The sequence below is a fragment of the Pongo pygmaeus genome, chromosome 6, assembly GCF_028885625.2.
Source record: "Pongo pygmaeus isolate AG05252 chromosome 6, NHGRI_mPonPyg2-v2.0_pri, whole genome shotgun sequence".
Taxonomy (NCBI): domain Eukaryota; kingdom Metazoa; phylum Chordata; class Mammalia; order Primates; family Hominidae; genus Pongo; species Pongo pygmaeus.
This window is the reverse complement of record NC_072379.2, coordinates 137,487,161-137,506,986: the sequence shown is the minus strand read 5'-3', so window position 1 is coordinate 137,506,986 and position 19,826 is coordinate 137,487,161. Positions and strand designations below refer to the sequence as shown.

General features: G+C 37.4%; 1 protein-coding gene across 2 annotated transcripts in view; it reads right to left on the bottom strand.

The window, feature by feature from the left end:
* The window catches only part of TRIM24 (tripartite motif containing 24), a 125,984-nt gene that overhangs the window by 41,830 nt on the left and 64,328 nt on the right, over positions 1–19,826 (bottom strand). For both annotated transcript variants that reach the window (XM_054494687.2, XM_054494688.2), the window contains exons 5-7: positions 18,300–18,416; positions 14,456–14,570; positions 4,990–5,136 (exon numbers count right to left, since the gene is read on the bottom strand). In XM_054494687.2, the coding sequence (XP_054350662.1) occupies positions 4,990–5,136; positions 14,456–14,570; positions 18,300–18,416 (379 nt within the window). The remainder of the gene's footprint in view (positions 1–4,989; positions 5,137–14,455; positions 14,571–18,299; positions 18,417–19,826) is intronic.

The window sequence follows — 19,826 nt, the reverse complement described above, 5'->3', positions numbered from 1 at the left end:
ACTGTAATGTGTATCAAAAATGTTATAGATTTTAGGTGTTCTTACCATACACATAGATACAAGGTAACTAGGATAATGGATATTCATCTGTTTGACTGAAACAATAATTTCAGTATGCATATACGTCAGAATATCATGTTGTATACTTTAAATATATAGTAAAATATAAATAAATTTTTAAAAATAGCAAGCCAAGCTTGAGGTTTCAGGACTGCTAGGCATTTCGTTTCCATTTTTTAAGCATATAAAATCCATCATTTAAAGGATAACCTGAGTAAACATGGCTATATTTATAAAGCAGAACTCTGGAGAACAGAGTTATACAATATAATGATTTTCACATTTTCTGAAGTTAGAAAATCTTCTAAATGTTTAAAAATAATCATGAACCTCAGCTCTGCATGCATTACAGGCAAATTATTATCTACAGCTGCTACTAGAAATGCATCAATGCTCACTTGGGTTCCACAGGATTTTAAAATTTAGTTAACCAAGAATATGGTAATACTGGTACTATATGATTCACTGCTCCTATTTTCTTCTATGTATCATATAGATGACTATCTCTTTCATTCCTATTTCAACAGTTCATTGTGTAAATTAATTTATCCCATCTCCTATTTTTATTTTCTCCATAATACAATCAAACAAAATCAGAACAGAATGAAAAACACATTTTTAAATTGATAAGGAGATTGACAGAATGCTTATCTGATTGTGTGAATAATGTGTCTTACACATACATACTCATGATGGATTAAGTTGAAAAACACAATTCTCTATTCCCTCTATCCCTTTTCTATTTGACTTTCAGAAAAATGTAAGTAACAGAATACAGAAGGTATATAGTGTATAGATGTTTTCCATTAAAACTAATGAAAAAATAAGACTCAGGATGGAGACTATAGCACTGATAATTATGAAAGGAAAACAAATCCTAAGAATTAAATACAATTCATGATTAAGAAAAGTTATAGAACTCTGATGTCACTCAATATTTGAAGTTATTTTATAAAGTTTATCCAGAATCACATTTCCTTATTTTAAAATTGTATAGAAAATTTCTGGACTTCCATTTTTTGGAATAGGTGACAGAAAACTTCATTTGGAGGTAGTAATACAAGCATACCTCATTTTACTGAGCTTTGCTTTACTGCGCTTCGTAAGTACTGTAAATTTTACAAATTTAAGGTTTGTGACAACACCACATCGAGAAAATCAACACCATTTTTCCAACACCACATGCTCACGTGTCTCTGTCACATTTTGGTAATTCTTAACAATAATCTGTTATAGTGATCTGTGGTCTTTGATGTTAATATTGTGACTGTTTTGGGACACCACAAACCACACCCATGTAAGAGCAAACATAAATAGTATATTCTGTTTGTGCCACCAATTTAGCCATTCTTTCTTCCTCTCCTCAGGCCTCCCTAGTCTCAGACACAACAATTTAATAACCCTACAATAGTCTCTAAGTGTTCAAGTGAAAGGAAGAGTTGCATGACTCTCACTAATCAAAAGTTAGAAATGAGTAAGCTTACTGAGGAAGGCAGGTCCAAAGCTGAGACAGGCTGAAAGCTAGGCCTCTCACACCAGTTAGCCAAGTTGTGAATGTAAAGGAAAAGTTCTTGAAGGAAATCGAAAGTGTTACTCCAGTGAACACATGAATGAAGAAAATGCCAAGCAGACTTATTGCTGATAGGAAGAAAGTTTTGTGGTCAAAACCACAAAATCAACCACAAAATCAAACCAGCTATAACATTCCCTTAACCCAAGATCTAATTCAGAGAAAGGTCCTAAAACTCTCTTTAATTCAATGAAGGCTGTGAGAGGTGCGGAAGCTGCAAAAGAAAGTTTTAAGGTGGCAGAGGTTGGTCCATGAGATTTATGGAAAGAAACCATCCATTTTGCAGTATACACAATATAAAAGTACAAGGTGAAGCACCAAGTGCTAATGTAGAAGCTGCAGCAAGTTAATCAAAAGATATAGCTAAGATCATTGACAAAGGTGGCTATGCTAAACAACACATTTCAATGTAGATGACACAGACTTCTATTGGAAAATGATGCCATCTAGAAATTTCATAGAGAGAAGACAATGCATGGCTTCAAATCCTCAAAGGACAGACTGACTCTTGTTAGGGACTAATGTAGCTGATGACTTGAAATTGAAGCCAATGCTCATTGACCATTCCAAATATCCTAGGGCCCTTAAGAATTATCCTAAATCTACGCTGCTTTTGTGTTCTGTAAGTGAAAACAAAGCCGGGATTACAGCACATCTACTTACAATATATTTTAGTTATTGTTTTAAGCCCACTTTTCAGACCCACTGCTCAGAAAATAAAGGATTTTAAAATATTACTGCTCATTGACAAATACAACTGGTCACCCAAGAGCTCTCATGGAAATATATGAGATTAAGGTTGTTTTCATGCCCGCTAACACAACATCCATTCTGCAGCCCATGAATCAAGAAGTAATTCTGATTCTCACGTCTTTTTTTTTCTCCTTTTGGTAGCGACAGGGTCTCACCCTGTGGCGCAGGGTGGTCTCGAACTCCAAGCCTCAAGTGAGCCTCCTGCCTCAGCCTCTCAGTGTTGGTATTATAGGTGCATGGCCTCAAGTATTATTTAAGAAATAATTATTAAGAAAAACATTATGTGGCTGGGTGCAGTGGTTCATGCTGTAATCCCAGCACTTTGGGAGGCCGAGGCGGGTGGATCGCCTGAGGTCAGGAGTTTCGAGACCAGCCTGGAAAACATAGGGAAACCCCATCTCTTATAAAAAATAGAAAAATTAGCTGGACATGGTGGCGCATGCCTACAGTCCCAGCTATTGAGAGGCTGAGGCAGGAGAATTGCTTGAACCTGGGAGCTACAGGTTGCAGTGAGCTAAGATCACGCCACTGCACTCCAGCCTAGGCGACAGTGAGACTCCATCTCCAAAAAAAACAACATTACATAAGGCTAGTATAATAGCCACCATACACAGTGATCCCTCTGATGGATCTGGGCAAAGTAAATTAAAAACCTTCTAGAAAGGATTCATTATTCTAGATGCCATTAAGAAACTTAGTGATTCATGGGAGGAGACAAAAATATCAACAATAACAGGAGTTAGGAATAAGTTGATTCCAACCTTTAGGGATGACCTGGAGGAGTTCAAGACTTCAGTGAAGAAGGAATTACAGATGTGGTAGAAACAGCAAGAGAACTGGAATAATAAGTAGAGCCTGAAGATGTGACTGAATTGCTGCAATCCTATGATCAAACTTGAATGGATGAACAGTTGCTTCTTATGGATGAGCACAGAAAAGTGGTTTCTTGAGATAGAAATTACTCCTGGTGAAGATGCTGTGATCATTGTTGAGATGACAACAAAGAATTTAGAATATTCCATAAACTTAGGTGATACTGCAGCTACTGGCTTTGAGAGGACTGACTCCAATTCTGAAAGAAGTTCTATTGTAGGTAAAATACTATCAAATTATCATTGCATGCTATGGAGAAATCTTTCACTAAAAATGAGTCAATCAATGCAAACTTCATTGTCATCTTATTTTAAGATATTGCCACAGCTATCCCAACCTTCAGCAACTACAACCCCAGTGGCCATCAACATCTCCACCAGCAAAAAGATTATGACTCTTGAAGGCTCAGATGATTAACATTTTTAGCAATAAAGTATTCTTTAAGCCGGGTGCAGTGGTTCATGCCTGTAATCCCAGAACTTTGGGAGGCTGAGGTGGGTGGATCACAAGGTCAGGAGATCGAGACCATCCTAACATGGTGAAACCCCGTCTCTACTACAAATACAAAAAATTAGCCGGGCGTGGTGGCGGGTGCCTGTAGTTCCAGCTACTCGGGAGGCTGAGGCAGGAGAATAGTGTGAACCGGGGAGGGAGAGCTTGCAGTGAGTGGAGATCACGCCACTGCACTCCAGCCTGGGCGACAGAGTGAGACTCCGTCTCAAAAAAAAAAAAAAAGATTATTTAATTGAGGTATATACACTGTTTTTTTTAAAAACACAATACTACTGCACAGTTACACCATAGTATTTATAATCAAAACTTTTATATGCACTGGAAAACTTAAAAAAAACTGTATGGCTGGCTTATTATGATATTTGCTTTATTGCAATAGTCTGGAACTGAACCTATGGTTTATAGTATACTTCAGAATATAAATCTCTGTTGAATCTTTAATAAGATTAATGTAAAGCAGGAATTTTTAAGAATGTAGCTAAATGTCTTCTATATCTTTGTTACTCAAAGCACAGCCCACAGACCAAGCAGCATCAGAGTCACCTGAAGCCTTGTTAGAAATCCACAAGCCCCACCCCAGATCTCCTGACCAGAATCCTCAAGTGATGTGGTAGTCATATGTTAAGTAGCAAGGTTCTAGACCAATGTCAAATAGATCACCAAATCACAGAGCTATTTTTCTGTGGCAAAAATAGCTGGCACTACAGATTGCCATGTAGCACCAACAAGAAGAACACAGGCTCAGGTCATGTCTGAGATCATATTATAAACCCTGGCTATACCTCATATTGTGTGATGTTAGACATGTTACATAATCACGTGCCTTAGTTTCATCATGTGTACAAGGGGGGTGAATAGGTATATCTCATAGGAATAAGGTAAAAGTTTAAATATTACATGGAAATTCTTAGAATTAGTACCTGGCACACTATAGGTAATCAGAAAATGTTCACTATCATCCTTATTTTTGGTATTAACTTCAATTGCTATGAAGACAGTGAATACTTGGAAAGAACAAAAAAAGGAATTAATGATAAATTAAAACTGAAATTACACCCAAATTATGCCAGGTAAAAATATTTAAACCAAAATATTTTGATAAATATTAGAAACAGGTAAAAAGCACTGATGCACAAGCAGAATAAATTTTAAGCATTACAATGGCTCCATTGTTTTACTGTGCATTTTTACAGTATATTAAATAGCATACTTTATCTTACCAGTCGTTTGCTATAAAGTAATGCTGTACTGCTGCCACTGGAAACTGCCCATTTAGAAAAATGCATGACATGCTCCAATTGTTTAGAGAGTCCAGCCACTTCCTGTTGTTGTTGCATGAGTTTCATGCGATGGTCCTTTGCAAGGCTCTGAAAACAAGAAAATAATTTCAAAATTAGTATCAGCATGTAACACAGACTTTAATTGTCATTTCCAGGTAAACAAATTAGAATAACTACAATCTCTAAGTACTCAATTTACTGAAACTAAAAATACTCTGTTTTCCCTATTAGTATAAAGGATCACTTTCACTATAGCAAAAAACTGCATCCCAATGTGGCCCCTCACTCCTCAAGGCCCTGGATCAGGTTTTACATATTCTGGGATTTAACTCTGTTCATGCATCTTACAATACACAAAAAAGGAAAGATTAGCTATAGTACGGTAAATGCCTATGAAATTCAACATTCACAAATAAAACAGATGTACTGTCCAGCAAACCTATAAAGTAACTCTATCACGTAATTTACTCAATCATATGATTTCACCTTTTAGGGATTCTACTTAACAGTTGGAATTGCAAGTAGTTTGTGCAAAACAGAGTCATGCTGTGTTGTAGATGACACTTACCCTTTGTATGTGGTAATTTTTTTAAAAGGCATCATATTATTTCTGTCTATTGGGAATTAACATCGGAGCCAACAGATGCACTGAATGTGCCAATGCACTCTAAGAAAAGCTACATAAAAGACTATAGATTTCTCTAAAGGAGGTATGTATGTGCTTTCCTTAGAGAAGACGGATAATCAAAAGTAGAGCACACTGAACTTGCGTTATTTTAAAGGTTCCTATCCAAAAACCTCATCCTAGATCTAGCAAGGAAAAAGGAGGAAAACAGGACTTTCTGCTGTCTCTGACAAATTAGAAATGTTTACAAGTAAAATTGCTATACTACAACATGGACTTATATTCTCAATAAAAAGTGAACCCAGATCCTGGCCCTAGTCAGTTCCAGATTTGGAAAATACACTTGAGCTACACTGAATTAAGGAGGAAATGGTAGTTGTCTGTTTGATGGACTAGTAACAACAGCCAATGGCTCTGCCATATCTAATTTAAGTTCAGAGAGACAGTAATTTGCCTATTAGACTATTTTTGACCTCTGTAAAAATTTATTAAGTGTTTCTTTGGAAACATTCTAGTAGGAATAGAAATTGTTTACTTTGGAGAAGGTTGAGAATTAAGAATCAGAAGCCCTGGTTTTTTGGTCTTCTATCCTAATATCTATTTCAGCCAATTTCTTATGAGTCTTAACAGATAAAAGGGGTTATGTTTATTTGCCTTTAAAAAAGGACTCCAACCAGCCTGGGCAACATAGTGAGACCACGTCTTTACAAAAAAAAAAAAGGAGGGGTGGCGGGGGAGTGGTTCCAAGATGGCCGAATAGGAACAGCTCCAGTCTACAGCTCCCAGCGTGAGCGACGCAGAAGATGGGTGATTTCTGCATTTCCAACTGAGGTACCGGGTTCATCTCACTGGGGCTTGTCGGACAGTGGGTGCAGGACCATGGGTACAGCGCACCGAGCGTGAGCCGAAGCAGGGCGAGGTATCACCTCACCCGCGAAGCGCAAGGGGTCAGGGAATTCCCTTTCCTAGCCAAGGGAAGCTGTGACAGACGGCACCTGGAAAATCGAGTCACTCCCACCCTAATACTGAGCTTTTCCAACGGTCTTAGCAAACGGCACACCAGGAGATTATAACCCACGTCTGTCTCAGAGTGTCCCATACCCACAGAGCCTCACTCATTGCTAGCACAGCAGTCTGAGATCAAACTGCAAGGCGGCAGCGAGGCTGGGGGAGGGGCGCCCGCCATTGCTGAGGCTTGAGTAGGTAAACAAAGCAGCCAGGAAGCTCGAACTGGGTGGAGCCCACTGCAGCTCAAGGAGGCCGGCCTGCCTGCCTCCGTAGACGCCACCTCTGGGGGCAGGGCATAGCCGAACAAAAGGCAGCAGAAACCTCTGCAGACTTAAATGTCCCTGACAGCTTTGAAGAGAGTAGTGGTTCTCCTAGCACGGAGTTTGAGATCTGAGAACGGACAGACGACCTCCTCAAGTGGGTCCCTGACCCCCAAGTAGCCTAACTGGGAGGCACCCCCCAGTAGGGGCAGACTAACACCTCACACAGCCGGGTACCCCTCTGGGACAAAGCTTCCAGAGGAACGATCAGGCAGCAACATTTGCTGTTCAGCAATATTCGCTGTTCTGCAGCCTCCGATGCTGATACCCAGGCAAACAGGGTCTGGAGTGGACCTCCAGCAAACTCCAACAGACCTGCAGCTGAGGGTCCTGACTGGTAGAAGGAAAACTAACAAACAGAAAGGACATCCACACCAAAACCCCATCGGTACATCACCATCATCAAAGACCAAAGGCAGATAAAACCACAAAGATGGGGAAAAAACAGAGCAGAAAAGCTGAAAATTCTAAAAATCAGAGCGCCCCTCCCCCTCCAAAGGAACGCAGCTCCTAGCCAGCAACGGAACAAAGCTGGACAGAGAATGACCTTGATGAGTTGAGAGAGGAAGGCTTCAGACAATCAAACTTCTCCGAGCTAAAGGAGGAAGTTCGAACCCATTGCAAAGAAGCTAAAAACCTTGAAAAAAAGATTAGATGAATGGCTAACTAGAATAACCAGTGTAGAGAAGTCCTAAAATGACCTGATGGAGCTGAAAACCATGGCACGAGAACTATGTGACGAATGCACAAGCTTCAGTAGCCGATTCGATCAACTGGAAGAAAGGGTATCAGTGATTGAAGATCAAATGAATGACATGAAGCGAGAAGAGAAGTTTAGAGAAAAAAGAGTAAAAAGAAACGAACAAAGCCTCCAAGAAATATGGGACTATGTGAAAAGACCAAATCTATGTCTGATTGGTGTACCTGAAAGTGACAGGGAGAATGGAACCAAGTTGGAAAATGCTCTGCAGGATATTATCCAGGAGAACTTCCTCAACCTATCAAGGCAGGCCAACATTCAAATTCAGGAAATACAGAGAACGCCATAAAGATACTCCTCGAGAAGAGCAACTCCAAGACACATAATTATCAGATTCACCAAAGTTGAAATGAAAAAATGTTAAGGGCATCCAGAGAGAAAGATTGGTTTACCCACAAAGGGAAGCCCATCAGACTAACAGTGGATCTCTCGGCAGAAACTCTACAAGACAGAATAGAGTAGGGGCCAATATTCAACAGTCTTAAAGGAAAGAATTTTCAACCCAGAATTTCATATCTAGCCAAACTAAGCTTCATAAGTGAAGGAAAAATAAAATCCTTTATAGACAAGCAAATGCTGAGAGATTTTGTCACCACCAGGCCTGCCATACCAGAGCTCCTGAAGGAAGCACTAAACATGGAAAGGAACAACTGAGACCAGCCACTGCAAAAACATGCCAAATCATAAAGACCATTGATGCTAGGAAGAAACTGCATCAACTAATGGGCAAAATAACCAGCTAACATCATAATGACAGGATCAAATTCACACACAACAATATTAACCTTAAATGCAAACGTGCTAAATGCTCCAATTAAAACACACAGACTGACAAATTGGATCAAGAGTCAAGACCCATCAGTGTCCTGTATTCAGGAGACCCATCTCATGTGCAGAGACACACATAAGCTCAAAATAAAGGGATGCAGGAACATCTACCAAGCAAATGGAAAACAAAAAAAAGGGGTGGCAATCCTAGTCTCTGATAAAACAGACTTTAAACTGACAAAGATCAAAGGAGACAAAGAAGGCCAATACATAATGGTAAAGGGATCAATTCAACAAGAAGAGCTAACTAACCTAAATATATATGCACCCAATACAGAAGCACCCAGATTCATAAAGCAAGTCCTTAGAGACCTACAAAGAGACTTAGACTCCCACACAATAATAATGGGAGACTTTAACACCCCACTGTCAACATTACACAGATCAACGAGACAGAAAGTTAACAAGGATATCCAGGAAATGAACTCAGCTTTGCACCAAGCAGACCTAAGAGACATCTACAGAACTCTCTACCCCAAATCAACAGAATATACATTCTTCTCAGCACCACACTGCAGTTATTCCAAAACTGACCACATAGTTGGAAGTAAAGCACTCCTCAGCAAATGTAAAAGAACAGAAAGCACAACAAACTCTCTCAGATCACTGTGCAATCAAATTAGAACTCAGGACTAAGAAACTCACTTAAAACCGCACAACTACATGAAAACTGAACAACCTGCTCCTGAATGACTACTGGGTACATAACAAAATGAAGGCAGAAATAAAGATGTTCTTTGAAACCAATGAGAACAAAGACACAACGTACCAGAATCTCTGGGAAACATTTAAAGCAGTGTGGGGAGGGAAATTTATAGCACTAAATGCCAACAAGAGAAAGCAGGAAAGATCTAAAATTGACACCCTAACATCACAATTAAAAGAACTAGAGAAGCAAGAGCAAACAAATTCAAAAGCTAGCAGAAGGCAAGAAATAACTAAGATCAGAGCAGAACTGAAGCAGATAGAGACACAAAAAACCCTTCAAAAAAATTCATGAATCCAGGAGCTGGTTTTTTTGAAAAGATCAACAAAATAGATAGACGGCTAGCAAGACTAATGAAGAAAACAGAGAAGAATCAAACAGACGCAATAAAAAATGACAAAGGGGATATAACCACTGATCCCACAGAAATATAAACTACCATCAGAGAATACTATAAACACCTCTATGCAAATAAACTAGAAAATCTAGAAGAAATGGATAAATTCCTGGACACATACACACTCCCAAGACTAAACCAGGAAGAAGTTGAATCCCTGAATAGACCAATAACAGGCTCTGAAATTGAGGCAATAATTAAGAGCCTACCAACGAAAAAAAGTCCAGGACCAGACATATTCACAGCCAAATTCTACCAGAGGTAGAAGAGGAGCTGGTACCATTCCTTTTGAAACTATTCCAATTAACAGAAAAACAGGGAATCCTCCCTATCTCATTTTATGAGGCCAGCATCATAAATCTGCCAAGCTGGGCAGAGACACAACAAAAAAAGAGAATTTTAGACCCATATCCCTGATGAACATTGATGTAAGAATCCTCAATAAAATACTGGCAAATCGAATCCAGCAGCACATCAAAAAGCTTATCCACCATGATCAAGTGGGCTTCATCCCTGGGATGCAAGGCTGGTTCAACACACGCAAATCAATAAATGTAATCCAGCATATAAACAGAACCAAAGACAAAAACCACATGATTATCTCAATAGATGCAGGAAAGGCCTTTGACAAAATTCAACAGCCCTTCATGCTAAAAACTCTCAATAAACTAGGTATTGATGGAACATATCTCAAAATAATAAGAGCTATTTATGACAAACCCACAGCCAATATCATGCTGAATGGGCAAAAACTGGAAGCATTCCCTTTGAAAACTGGCACAAGACAGGGATGCCCTCTCTCACCACTCCTATTCAACATAGTCTTGGAAGTTCTGGCCAGGGCAATCAGGCAAGAGAAAGAAATAAAGGGTATTCAATTAGGAAAAGAGGAAGTCAAATTGTCCCTGTTTGCAGATGACATGATTGTATATTTAGAAAACCCCATTGTCTCAGTCCAAAATCTCCTTAAGCTGATAAGCAACTTCAGCAAAGTCTCAGGATCCAAAATCAATGTGCAAAAATCACAAGCATTCTTATACACCAATAACAGACAAACAGAGAGCCAAATCATGAGTGAACTCCCATTCACAATTGCTTCAAAGAGAATAAAATACCTAGGAATCCAACTTACAAGGGATGTGAAGGACCTCTTCAAGGAGAACTACAAACCACTGCTCAACGAAATAAAAGAAGACACAAACAAATGGAAGAACATTCCATGCTCATGGATAGGAAGAATCGTGAAAATGGCCATACTGCCCAAGGTAATTTATAGATTCAATGCCATCTCCATCAAGCTACCAATGACTTTCTTCACAGAATTGGAGAAAACTATTTTAAAGTTCATATGGAACCAAAAAAGAGCCCGCATTGCCAAGACAATCCTAAGCCAAAAGAACAAAGCTGGAGGCATCACACTACCTGACTTCAAACTTTACTACAAGGCTACAGTAACCAAAACAGCATGGTACTGGTACCAAAACAGAGATATAGACCTTTGGAACAGAATAGAGCCCTCAGAAATACCACACATCTACAACCATCTGATCTTTGACAAACCTGACAAAAACAAGAAATGGGGAAAGGATTCCCTATTCAATAAATGGTGCTGGGAAAACTGGCTAGCCATATGTAGAATTCTGAAACTGGATCCCTTCCTTACACCTTATACAAAAATTAATTCAAGATGGATTAAAGACTTAAATGTTAGACCTAAAACCATAAAAACCCTAGCAGAAAACCTAGGCAATACCATTCAGGACATAGGCATGGGCAAGGACTTCATGTCTAAAACACCAAGAGCAATGGAACAAAAGCCAAAATTGACAAATGGGATCTAATTAAACTAAAGAGCTTCTGCACAGCAAAAGAAACTACCATCAGAGTGAACAGGCAACCTACAGAATGGGAGAAAATTTTTTCAATCTACTCATCTGACAAAGGGCTAATATCCAGAATCTACAATGAACTCAAACAAATTTACAAGAAAAAAGCAAACAACCCCAACAAAAAGTGGTCGAAGGATATGAACAGACACTTCTCAAAAGACATTTATGCAGCCAAAAGACACATGAAAAAATGCTCATCATCACTGGCCCTCAGAGAAATGCAAATCAAAACCACAATGAGATACCATCTCACACCAGTTAGAATGGCGATCAGTAAAAAGTCAGGAAACAACAGGTGCTGGAGAGGATGTGGAGAAATAGGAACACTTTTACACTGTTGGTGGGACTGTAAACTAGTTTTACAATTGTGGAAGTCAGTGTGGCGATTCCTCAAGGATCTAGAACTAGAAATACCATTTGACCCAGCCATCCCATTATTGGGTATATACCCAAAGGATTATAAATCATGCTGCTATAAAGACACATACACACGTATGTTTATTACGGCACTATTCACAATAGCACAGACTTGGAACCAACCCAAATGTCCATCAATGATAGACTGGATTAAGAAAATGTGGCACATATACACCATGGAATACTATGCAGCCATAAAAAATGATGAGTTCACATCCTTTGTAGGGACATGGATGAAACTGGAGACCATCAATCTCAGCAAACTATCGCAAGGACAAAAAATCAAACACTGCATGTTCTCACTCATAGGTGGGAATTGAACAATGAGAACACTTGGACACAGGAAGGGAGACATCACACACCGGGGCCTGTTGTAGGGTTGGGGGAGGGGGGAGGGATAGCATTAGGAGATATACCTAATGTAAATGACGAGTTAATGGGTGCAGCACACGAACATGGCACATGTATACATATGTAACAAACCTGCACGTTGTGCACATGCACCCTAGAACTTAAAGTATAATAATAACAAAAAAAATCAGCCAGGAGTGGCAGCACACGCCTTGTAGTCCCAGCTTCTCAGTCAGGAGGATCGCTTGTAGTCCCAGTTTCCCAGGAGATTGAGGCTGCAGTGAGCCAAGACTATACCACTACACTCGAGCCTGGGTGACAGACTGAGACCTTGTCTCTAAAAAGTAAAATAAGAAAATTCACTAGAGTGAGACTTCATCTCTACAAAAATAAAAGATTAGTCAGGTGTGGTTGCACAGCTACTCAGCAGACTGAGGTGGGAAGATTGCTTGAACCCGGGAGGTCAAGGCTGCAGTGAAAACACCACTGCATTCAAGCTTGGACAACAAAGTAAAACACTGTCTCCAAAAAAAACAAAGGGGGGGCAAGGTGGGTAGCTCATACCTGTAATCTCAGTACTTTGGGAGGCTGAGGCAGGCAGACTGCCTGAGCCCAGTAGTTCGAGACCAGCCTGAGCCCAGTAATTCGAGACCAGCCTGAGCCAATGTGTCAAAACCCCCCTCTTAAAAAAAAAAAATTAGCCAGGCATGGTGGCATACATTTGTAGTCCTAATTACTCGAGAGGCTGCAATGAGAAGATCACCTGAGACCAGGAGGTGGAGGCTGCGGTGAGCCGTGATTCACGCTATTGCACTTCCATCTGGGCAACAGTGTGAGACCCTGTCTCAAAAAAAATTTTTTTTTAATTTTAAGAATGAACCTGGTCATCAGTAGATATATACTGACCAGGTTCATTCCTACAGATTTGCAAGTCTGGTCATCTTCTTTGTAAAGCTCTTCAAGTGATTCTGATGTACAGTCAAGTTTGAAAACACAGACATAGTAATGTATGCACTACTAATATCTGGGAAAGCAAATCAAAGTGATATTTGATTTTAAGCAGTTTTGGAAACTTAAAATTCTACTTAAATGTTTCTTTTTTTTTTTTTTCTTAAAGTCACAGACCTTGAACAAATAGTTACTATAAATGGGGTCTGATTCTTCCTGCCCAGAATACTTCCTCACTAAATAACTACGTTTCCAAAAGAACAGAGAATTATTTTAGTCTTTGTTTCCTGTACAGCTGATAATACACAGGAATGACCATGCTTTCCCAGAAGGGATAGAACTTTCTGACAGAAACCTTTAATTTGGTAAATTATGATATAAAAAGGATGATCTAAATTATTTCTAGAAGTCTTATTTTTCCTCAAATCTTCAAACATTAGGATTTTTTTTCTCATTTGCTTCTTTACTGTATCAATATGCTTTCTATGTCAACATACTAAAAGAATACCTAAAAATCATGCAATTAATATTATACATTAATGTACCATGTAGCTGTTATAACCTTATATTATTTGAAGTCAAACACCAAGTTTGGATCTTGACCTTCATGAGTTTTAAAAAGCTGAGGAAGATGGTAATGTTTTTCTTACCTGCAGTGAGAAACAACTAAGTGCCTTGGGCATATCTCCCTAAGTGCTGCTCTCGCAATTACAATTACAAAATGTTGAGGGCAGGGCTAGCCATATTCTTTTACCTAACTTCTCACAGGGTTAAATATATATATTTGAGAACTAAATCGAACAGTGTATCTTTCTAGAAAATTTTGCTCCACTGAACTGCCTTGGTGATGCAAAGTTTTTATTTCAGTGCATCTCGAAAATAACTCATCTGTTTAACATTCAGAGATCCTCCTACAAGCAAGGCATTATAATTTGTGCTATAAAGAAAACAATCAGTCATCAGACATTCATAGCGTATTATAAAGCTTTAAATTGTCAGCTACAATACAAAACCCAGCAAACGAAAACTTGGGAGTGGGAAAAAAATTATTAAATCACAATGAAACAATTATATAAAAAGCACTATGATTTCTACTTCACAGTACTTTAGGAAATACTATGTTGAATCAATATACTATCCCATGGGCAGTCACTTACCTCTAACTGATGCAGTAGAGCTTTTCCTTTTTTATTTATTTCTACCATCAATGTAAATATAGCAACTTTAATATCCTGTTCCACCTGCTTTTGATTTTGATTTACTTCAATAATTCTGAAAATTAAAATGGGGAAAAACATAAGGCAGATTTTTTTGTATAATATTTAAAATTGATGTTTTAATGTCTAAATTAGACCAAAATGTTTTCAGCCCTTAGAAGCTCTGCTACTTCTGAGTCCTTCACTTTAAATTCACTGTCTTGAAGATGAGACAGCAGAAATATAATTCTTCTGAAAGATATCACCACTCAATCTTAAAATTAAGTCTTGAATCTTAAAAATATATATAAAATTAGAAGAGAATGAGTACATTTTAAGAAAATATGGTTTGGAAAAATTATGACAACACCCGGGAAAATCAATGCTCTACCTAAAAGGATGGGGGGTGGGGGGTGGGGGCTGGGGGTGGACTAAAAAGGATTTATAAACCATGATGATTCTGAACAAGTTCTACTATATTAATTGCAACCAAAAGCTAGAAAAGTGTACATGTGACACTCTTTTCTTAGTATTCTTAACTACTACAGTATTCATACACCTAAATAGAAAAAGACAAAAATAGTAGTTTGCTACTTAACCCATTCTTTGCAAAAGTAGCAGCCAAATAACAATGTTTTATCAACCATATACTTCTCTTGAGGTTGGAAATTAAAGAAAAAAAAAATTAAAAAGAGAAAAGCAAGTTTGAAAAACAAGCTTTCATGTATTAGGCTGACTTATCCCAGAGGCAGAAACAGGCACAGCCCAGACCCAGGAAAGTCTTGATAATATTATCTAAGAAGCTAGGGCTCACAGGAATGTGCTCTGAAGACTCTCCCAGCACTCCCCCAACATGGGGAGAAGAAAAAAACAAATTTTCTTTATTTTCCTTTCTCCTATGGTACGAGTAAACTTATGAGTTTATAGATTCCTGTTTGCTATAACTAGTAACTTCAAGCATTGTTTTATCTAAGCAGCTCGGCGAAAGTCATGACACATGCCTAGGCAGGCCTGGATTGTAGCCATCTAGACACCATAGTGAAGGTTAGGAGATAAGCCGGTGCAAGGCACTAGAGCAAGCCTAGATAAGAGCCATCTAGGCCACATAGCAAGAGTCATATGTAAGCCTGAGTTATGAACCTGTCAAAGTATGATTAACTGCCTTTGTTCTGCTTCTGTACCTGAGCTTTCACGCCACTATGCTTCACGCCACTGTAAGCTTGTTTCAAACTAGCCCATCCCCTTTTAGAAGTGTGTATAAAAGCCAAGTCCAGTCTTTGTTCTAGGCCCAGTCTTTGTTCTAGGCCTGGTCTTTGGATATTAATCCGCTGGGTCTGAGTGCACTCAATAAAATCCTCCTGTTTCACCTACTGGTCTCTCCAGTCTCTTGATTCCCGCAACACTCTTACAGAAAGAAAAACATACCGTACCACACCAGAATATCTTATAGAAAATAACAGAGCATCCACCAAACTTTGTGAGATTAAATTAAAAGCTTCATTTCTTCTGTAAGCTTCTCCCATAGTTACCCTCCAAAACTTAAGACCAAACTGGTAAAGAATTTCCTGCTGGAAATTCTTCAAGATAACGTTACTACAGGATCAAGGGAACCAGATAAGCCTGAGAAGCAACCAATCTCAAAAAACTCATTTAAATATTCATGATGGTAGAATAGGATGAGTAAGGGGAAAACAGTGCCATGGGGGCAAATGCATAAAAATGACTACCAGTTACTCTAATAAATGTACCCTTTTATAATCAGATAGGCTATAAAGATATGTAAGCAATTTGCACTTAATAAAGATTGTTTAATTTTTTGCCTCAATTCAGAAATCAAAATTGTTACACACAACGTTATTATTTTGTAGAAGAAAAAAAGCACAAATCATTTATAAAAATAAAACAACAAATTTGAAGAACACTATGTTAAGACTTACTATAAAAAACTACAATGATCATAATCATGAAAGTGAAGTACTAGCAATGAGAAAAACACAATGGAACAGAATAATCCCACATATATATATGGTCTATAAAGGTGCTGAAAAACAATTCAACAGATAAACAGTTTTTTCAACAAGTGATAGTGGAAAAAATTGACAGCGGTACGTAAAAAAAAATGTAAACTTTGACCATAAATCAAACCATATACTCAGTGAAACAGTAAGAAACAAGTCAAAGGGATAAATTTCATTAAGGGCAGATGTTTAATTTAAAATTAATTATTTTACAATTGCTACCTTTTGCCACTAGATGGTAGAAATGCCTATAATTATCTCTCTTCATTCATTCAATGAATATTCGTTACAAATTTTCATTACTCAGAATAAAAAAATTTTAAACCCACCAATTATTCTACTTGGCAAAATATACTATTCTGATTAGAATATGGTAAATAAAGGAAATAGTATTTCATTAACTACAGTTGTGTCAAAGAGAAAAGTAAAAACAGGGCCAGGTGTGGTGGCTCACGCCTGTAATCCCAGTGCTTTGGGAGGCTGAGGTGGCAGATCACCTGAGGTCACTAGTTCAAGACCAGGCTGGCCAACATGGTGAAACCCCATCTCTACTAAAGATACAAAAATTAGCTGGGCACAGTGGTGGGCTGTAGCTGTAATCCCAGCTACCCAGGAGGCAGAGGTTGCAGTGAGCTGAGATCATACCACTGCACTCCAGCTTAAGTGACAGAGTAAGACTCCGTTTCAAAAAAAACAAAAAACAAAAAACAAAAAACAGAGGTAAAAACAAATGAGAGCTGATAATGAGAAAAACTAAAAGATATACAACATAATGCATAATAATAAATAGATATAAGAATGATGCTGGGGCAGCAAGAAATGGTAAAACTACGTTTAAAAATCTCTTTTAAGGAAATCAGGTAATACAGGGATTTAATTACCTTAAAAAAATTACCAAATGCTCCACCCCCAGCTATGTTCCAAAATGATAATAACAGATTGTGATGACTGCCTTAAAGTCTGACACAATTTATACATAGAAAAACATTTAAATTCTCTGTGAGGTCTCTTTTACTCTGGCTCATTCTAATAAACATTTCTTGACTTATTTAGGCAGTGACATTTCTTTTGTGTGTAAAACAACAGAAGAGGTCATGGGATTTCATAGGTGTGTAAATTAAATGTCAGTATGTGCCCTAAATGGGATTTTAAAAAGGGGTTAGACAACACCTCCAGCTGTCCCCGCTCCATGGAAGTTAGTGGTTCTCCCTAATCACTGATGTCTTAAGACTTTGGACAGTTGATGATTTTCTTAACCAGGGCAAAAGGCATAACAAGTAATTGTGTAAGTAAGCATTTTATCAGACAAGAAGTAAAAAGTGTGTGGAACAGTTTAACAATCCCTGTATCCTAGTGTCTTAAAATTTCCACCTGTTTGCAGTTTTAAAAAATCACAGCATAAGGCAGGCATCTCAAATTTCAGCAAACCTTAAAATAACAATTAAGGGTTCATTCAAGTATTAAAATATTTTACAATACTGGCAAAAAATGGTTAGTTTTGCATTTAAATTTTGGTATTTCTTTAAAATTGGAAAGTAAGTGATAAGTTATCAACACCTATTAGATAAATGAGCTATTAAAATACTAAGTGTAGTTTATTATTAGTTTTGAAATTTTACAGCAGAAAAGAATGCTTTCCAACTAAGTTTCTGGGAAAGTCTTATCAATCATGTGTTATTGCAGTCACCTAACAACGTATTACTTAACTGTGAGTTAAGGAAAATGTTCTAAACGTGAATATACTTAACAAATTATATAAAAATGATTACATAATACCATAAAATTACCTGTTTTGGATCTGATTTCCTGTGAATTTTATGTATTTTGTTTTTTCCATCAGTTTGGTGATTAGTGTATCTATGATCACTTTCTGATTCTGAAAAGCTTCTTCTATAAATTGATATCTGAAGAAATAAGCAAATTATTTCATATAAAAATATACAATGAGGAAAAAGTCCAAGAATAAAAAAAGACATAAAAACATAAAATAGGATTATAAAGAATTTATATAATAATCTTTTAAAATATCAAATGTATCCCTAATAAGGCAAGTTTCCCCCACCTCTCAAATTATCCCTCCAGAAAGATTATGGACACATAAATATTTTGAAAGTTTGAGAACTACATGCATCCATCATTCAGTTTTTATAAGCTTACAGAGTTCACTTTCACTTGGTGGACTTGGCAAAAATAGTCAATGATATATAATCAGATTTATTAACTATTTTGTAATTTCTACATTATGCAAGCCTGCTGAAAATATTTTAAAAGATCACTTTTAAATAATAGGTAGTTACGTCCTAGGGGCCACAAAGATACATCAGGATAAATACAGACAGAGAAGGGCAAAATTCTTGATGTTATGCCTAGTAATAAAACTTTAAGCAACAGTATAATGAGATATAGCACTTTAAAAAGTTTCCAATTTGCAACTGAGGAAAGATGATTTACTTTGCCAGACTATGTCTGATAACTCAAGAGAAGTTCTAGAGAAGATAGAAAGGCAATGATATAGAAGATACATAACAAGAGTTTTATTTAAGTTTTTCTATAAAATGTACAAAATACAGTATTTCTAAATTAACAATTTTATATAATGTGATTTTAAATGTTTACATGTAACTAAATAGGGTTGCCAGTTAGAAAAAGGGGATACCCAGTTAATAATTACATTGGATTTCCTTAGTATATAATCATATCTGTGAATTATAACATTTCAAATACTTCTATAGGCAACTCAAGTTTTTTTTTACCTTAGTGAACTTTTTTTTACTACCCTTATTTAATATAAGGTTACATGAAATGGTCAAAATGGTCACCCTTATGTTGTTCCTAATCTCAATGCAAAGACTTTCAATATTCCAATATTAAGTACGTTTTCTGCTTTCCATAAATAATCTTTATCAGGCTTAGGAAGTTCTTTTTTATTCCTAGTTTGCTAAGATGTTATATCATGAATGTATATTTAATTTTTATGGAATGTTTCTACTGCTTCTATTGAGATAGGCATATACTTTTTCCTTTATTCTTTTAATATGACATGAAAGATTTTAGCATCAATGATTTTGGCATGTTAAATGAATTCTGTATCCCTAAGATGAGGCCAAATTGGTTGAGATTACACTGTCCCAAAATGACAGTACTACGAGATTTAAGGCAAGTTTTCCCCTCTTCTCAAATCATCTGTTTCCTACTTATTTTCCGTTTCTTGGAAGTTTTACATTCATTTCATGAGTGAGACTGGCCTGTAATTTTCCATTTCTATTCCTTGTCAGTTTTGGTGTAAAGGTTATGCTGGCTTCATATAACAAGTT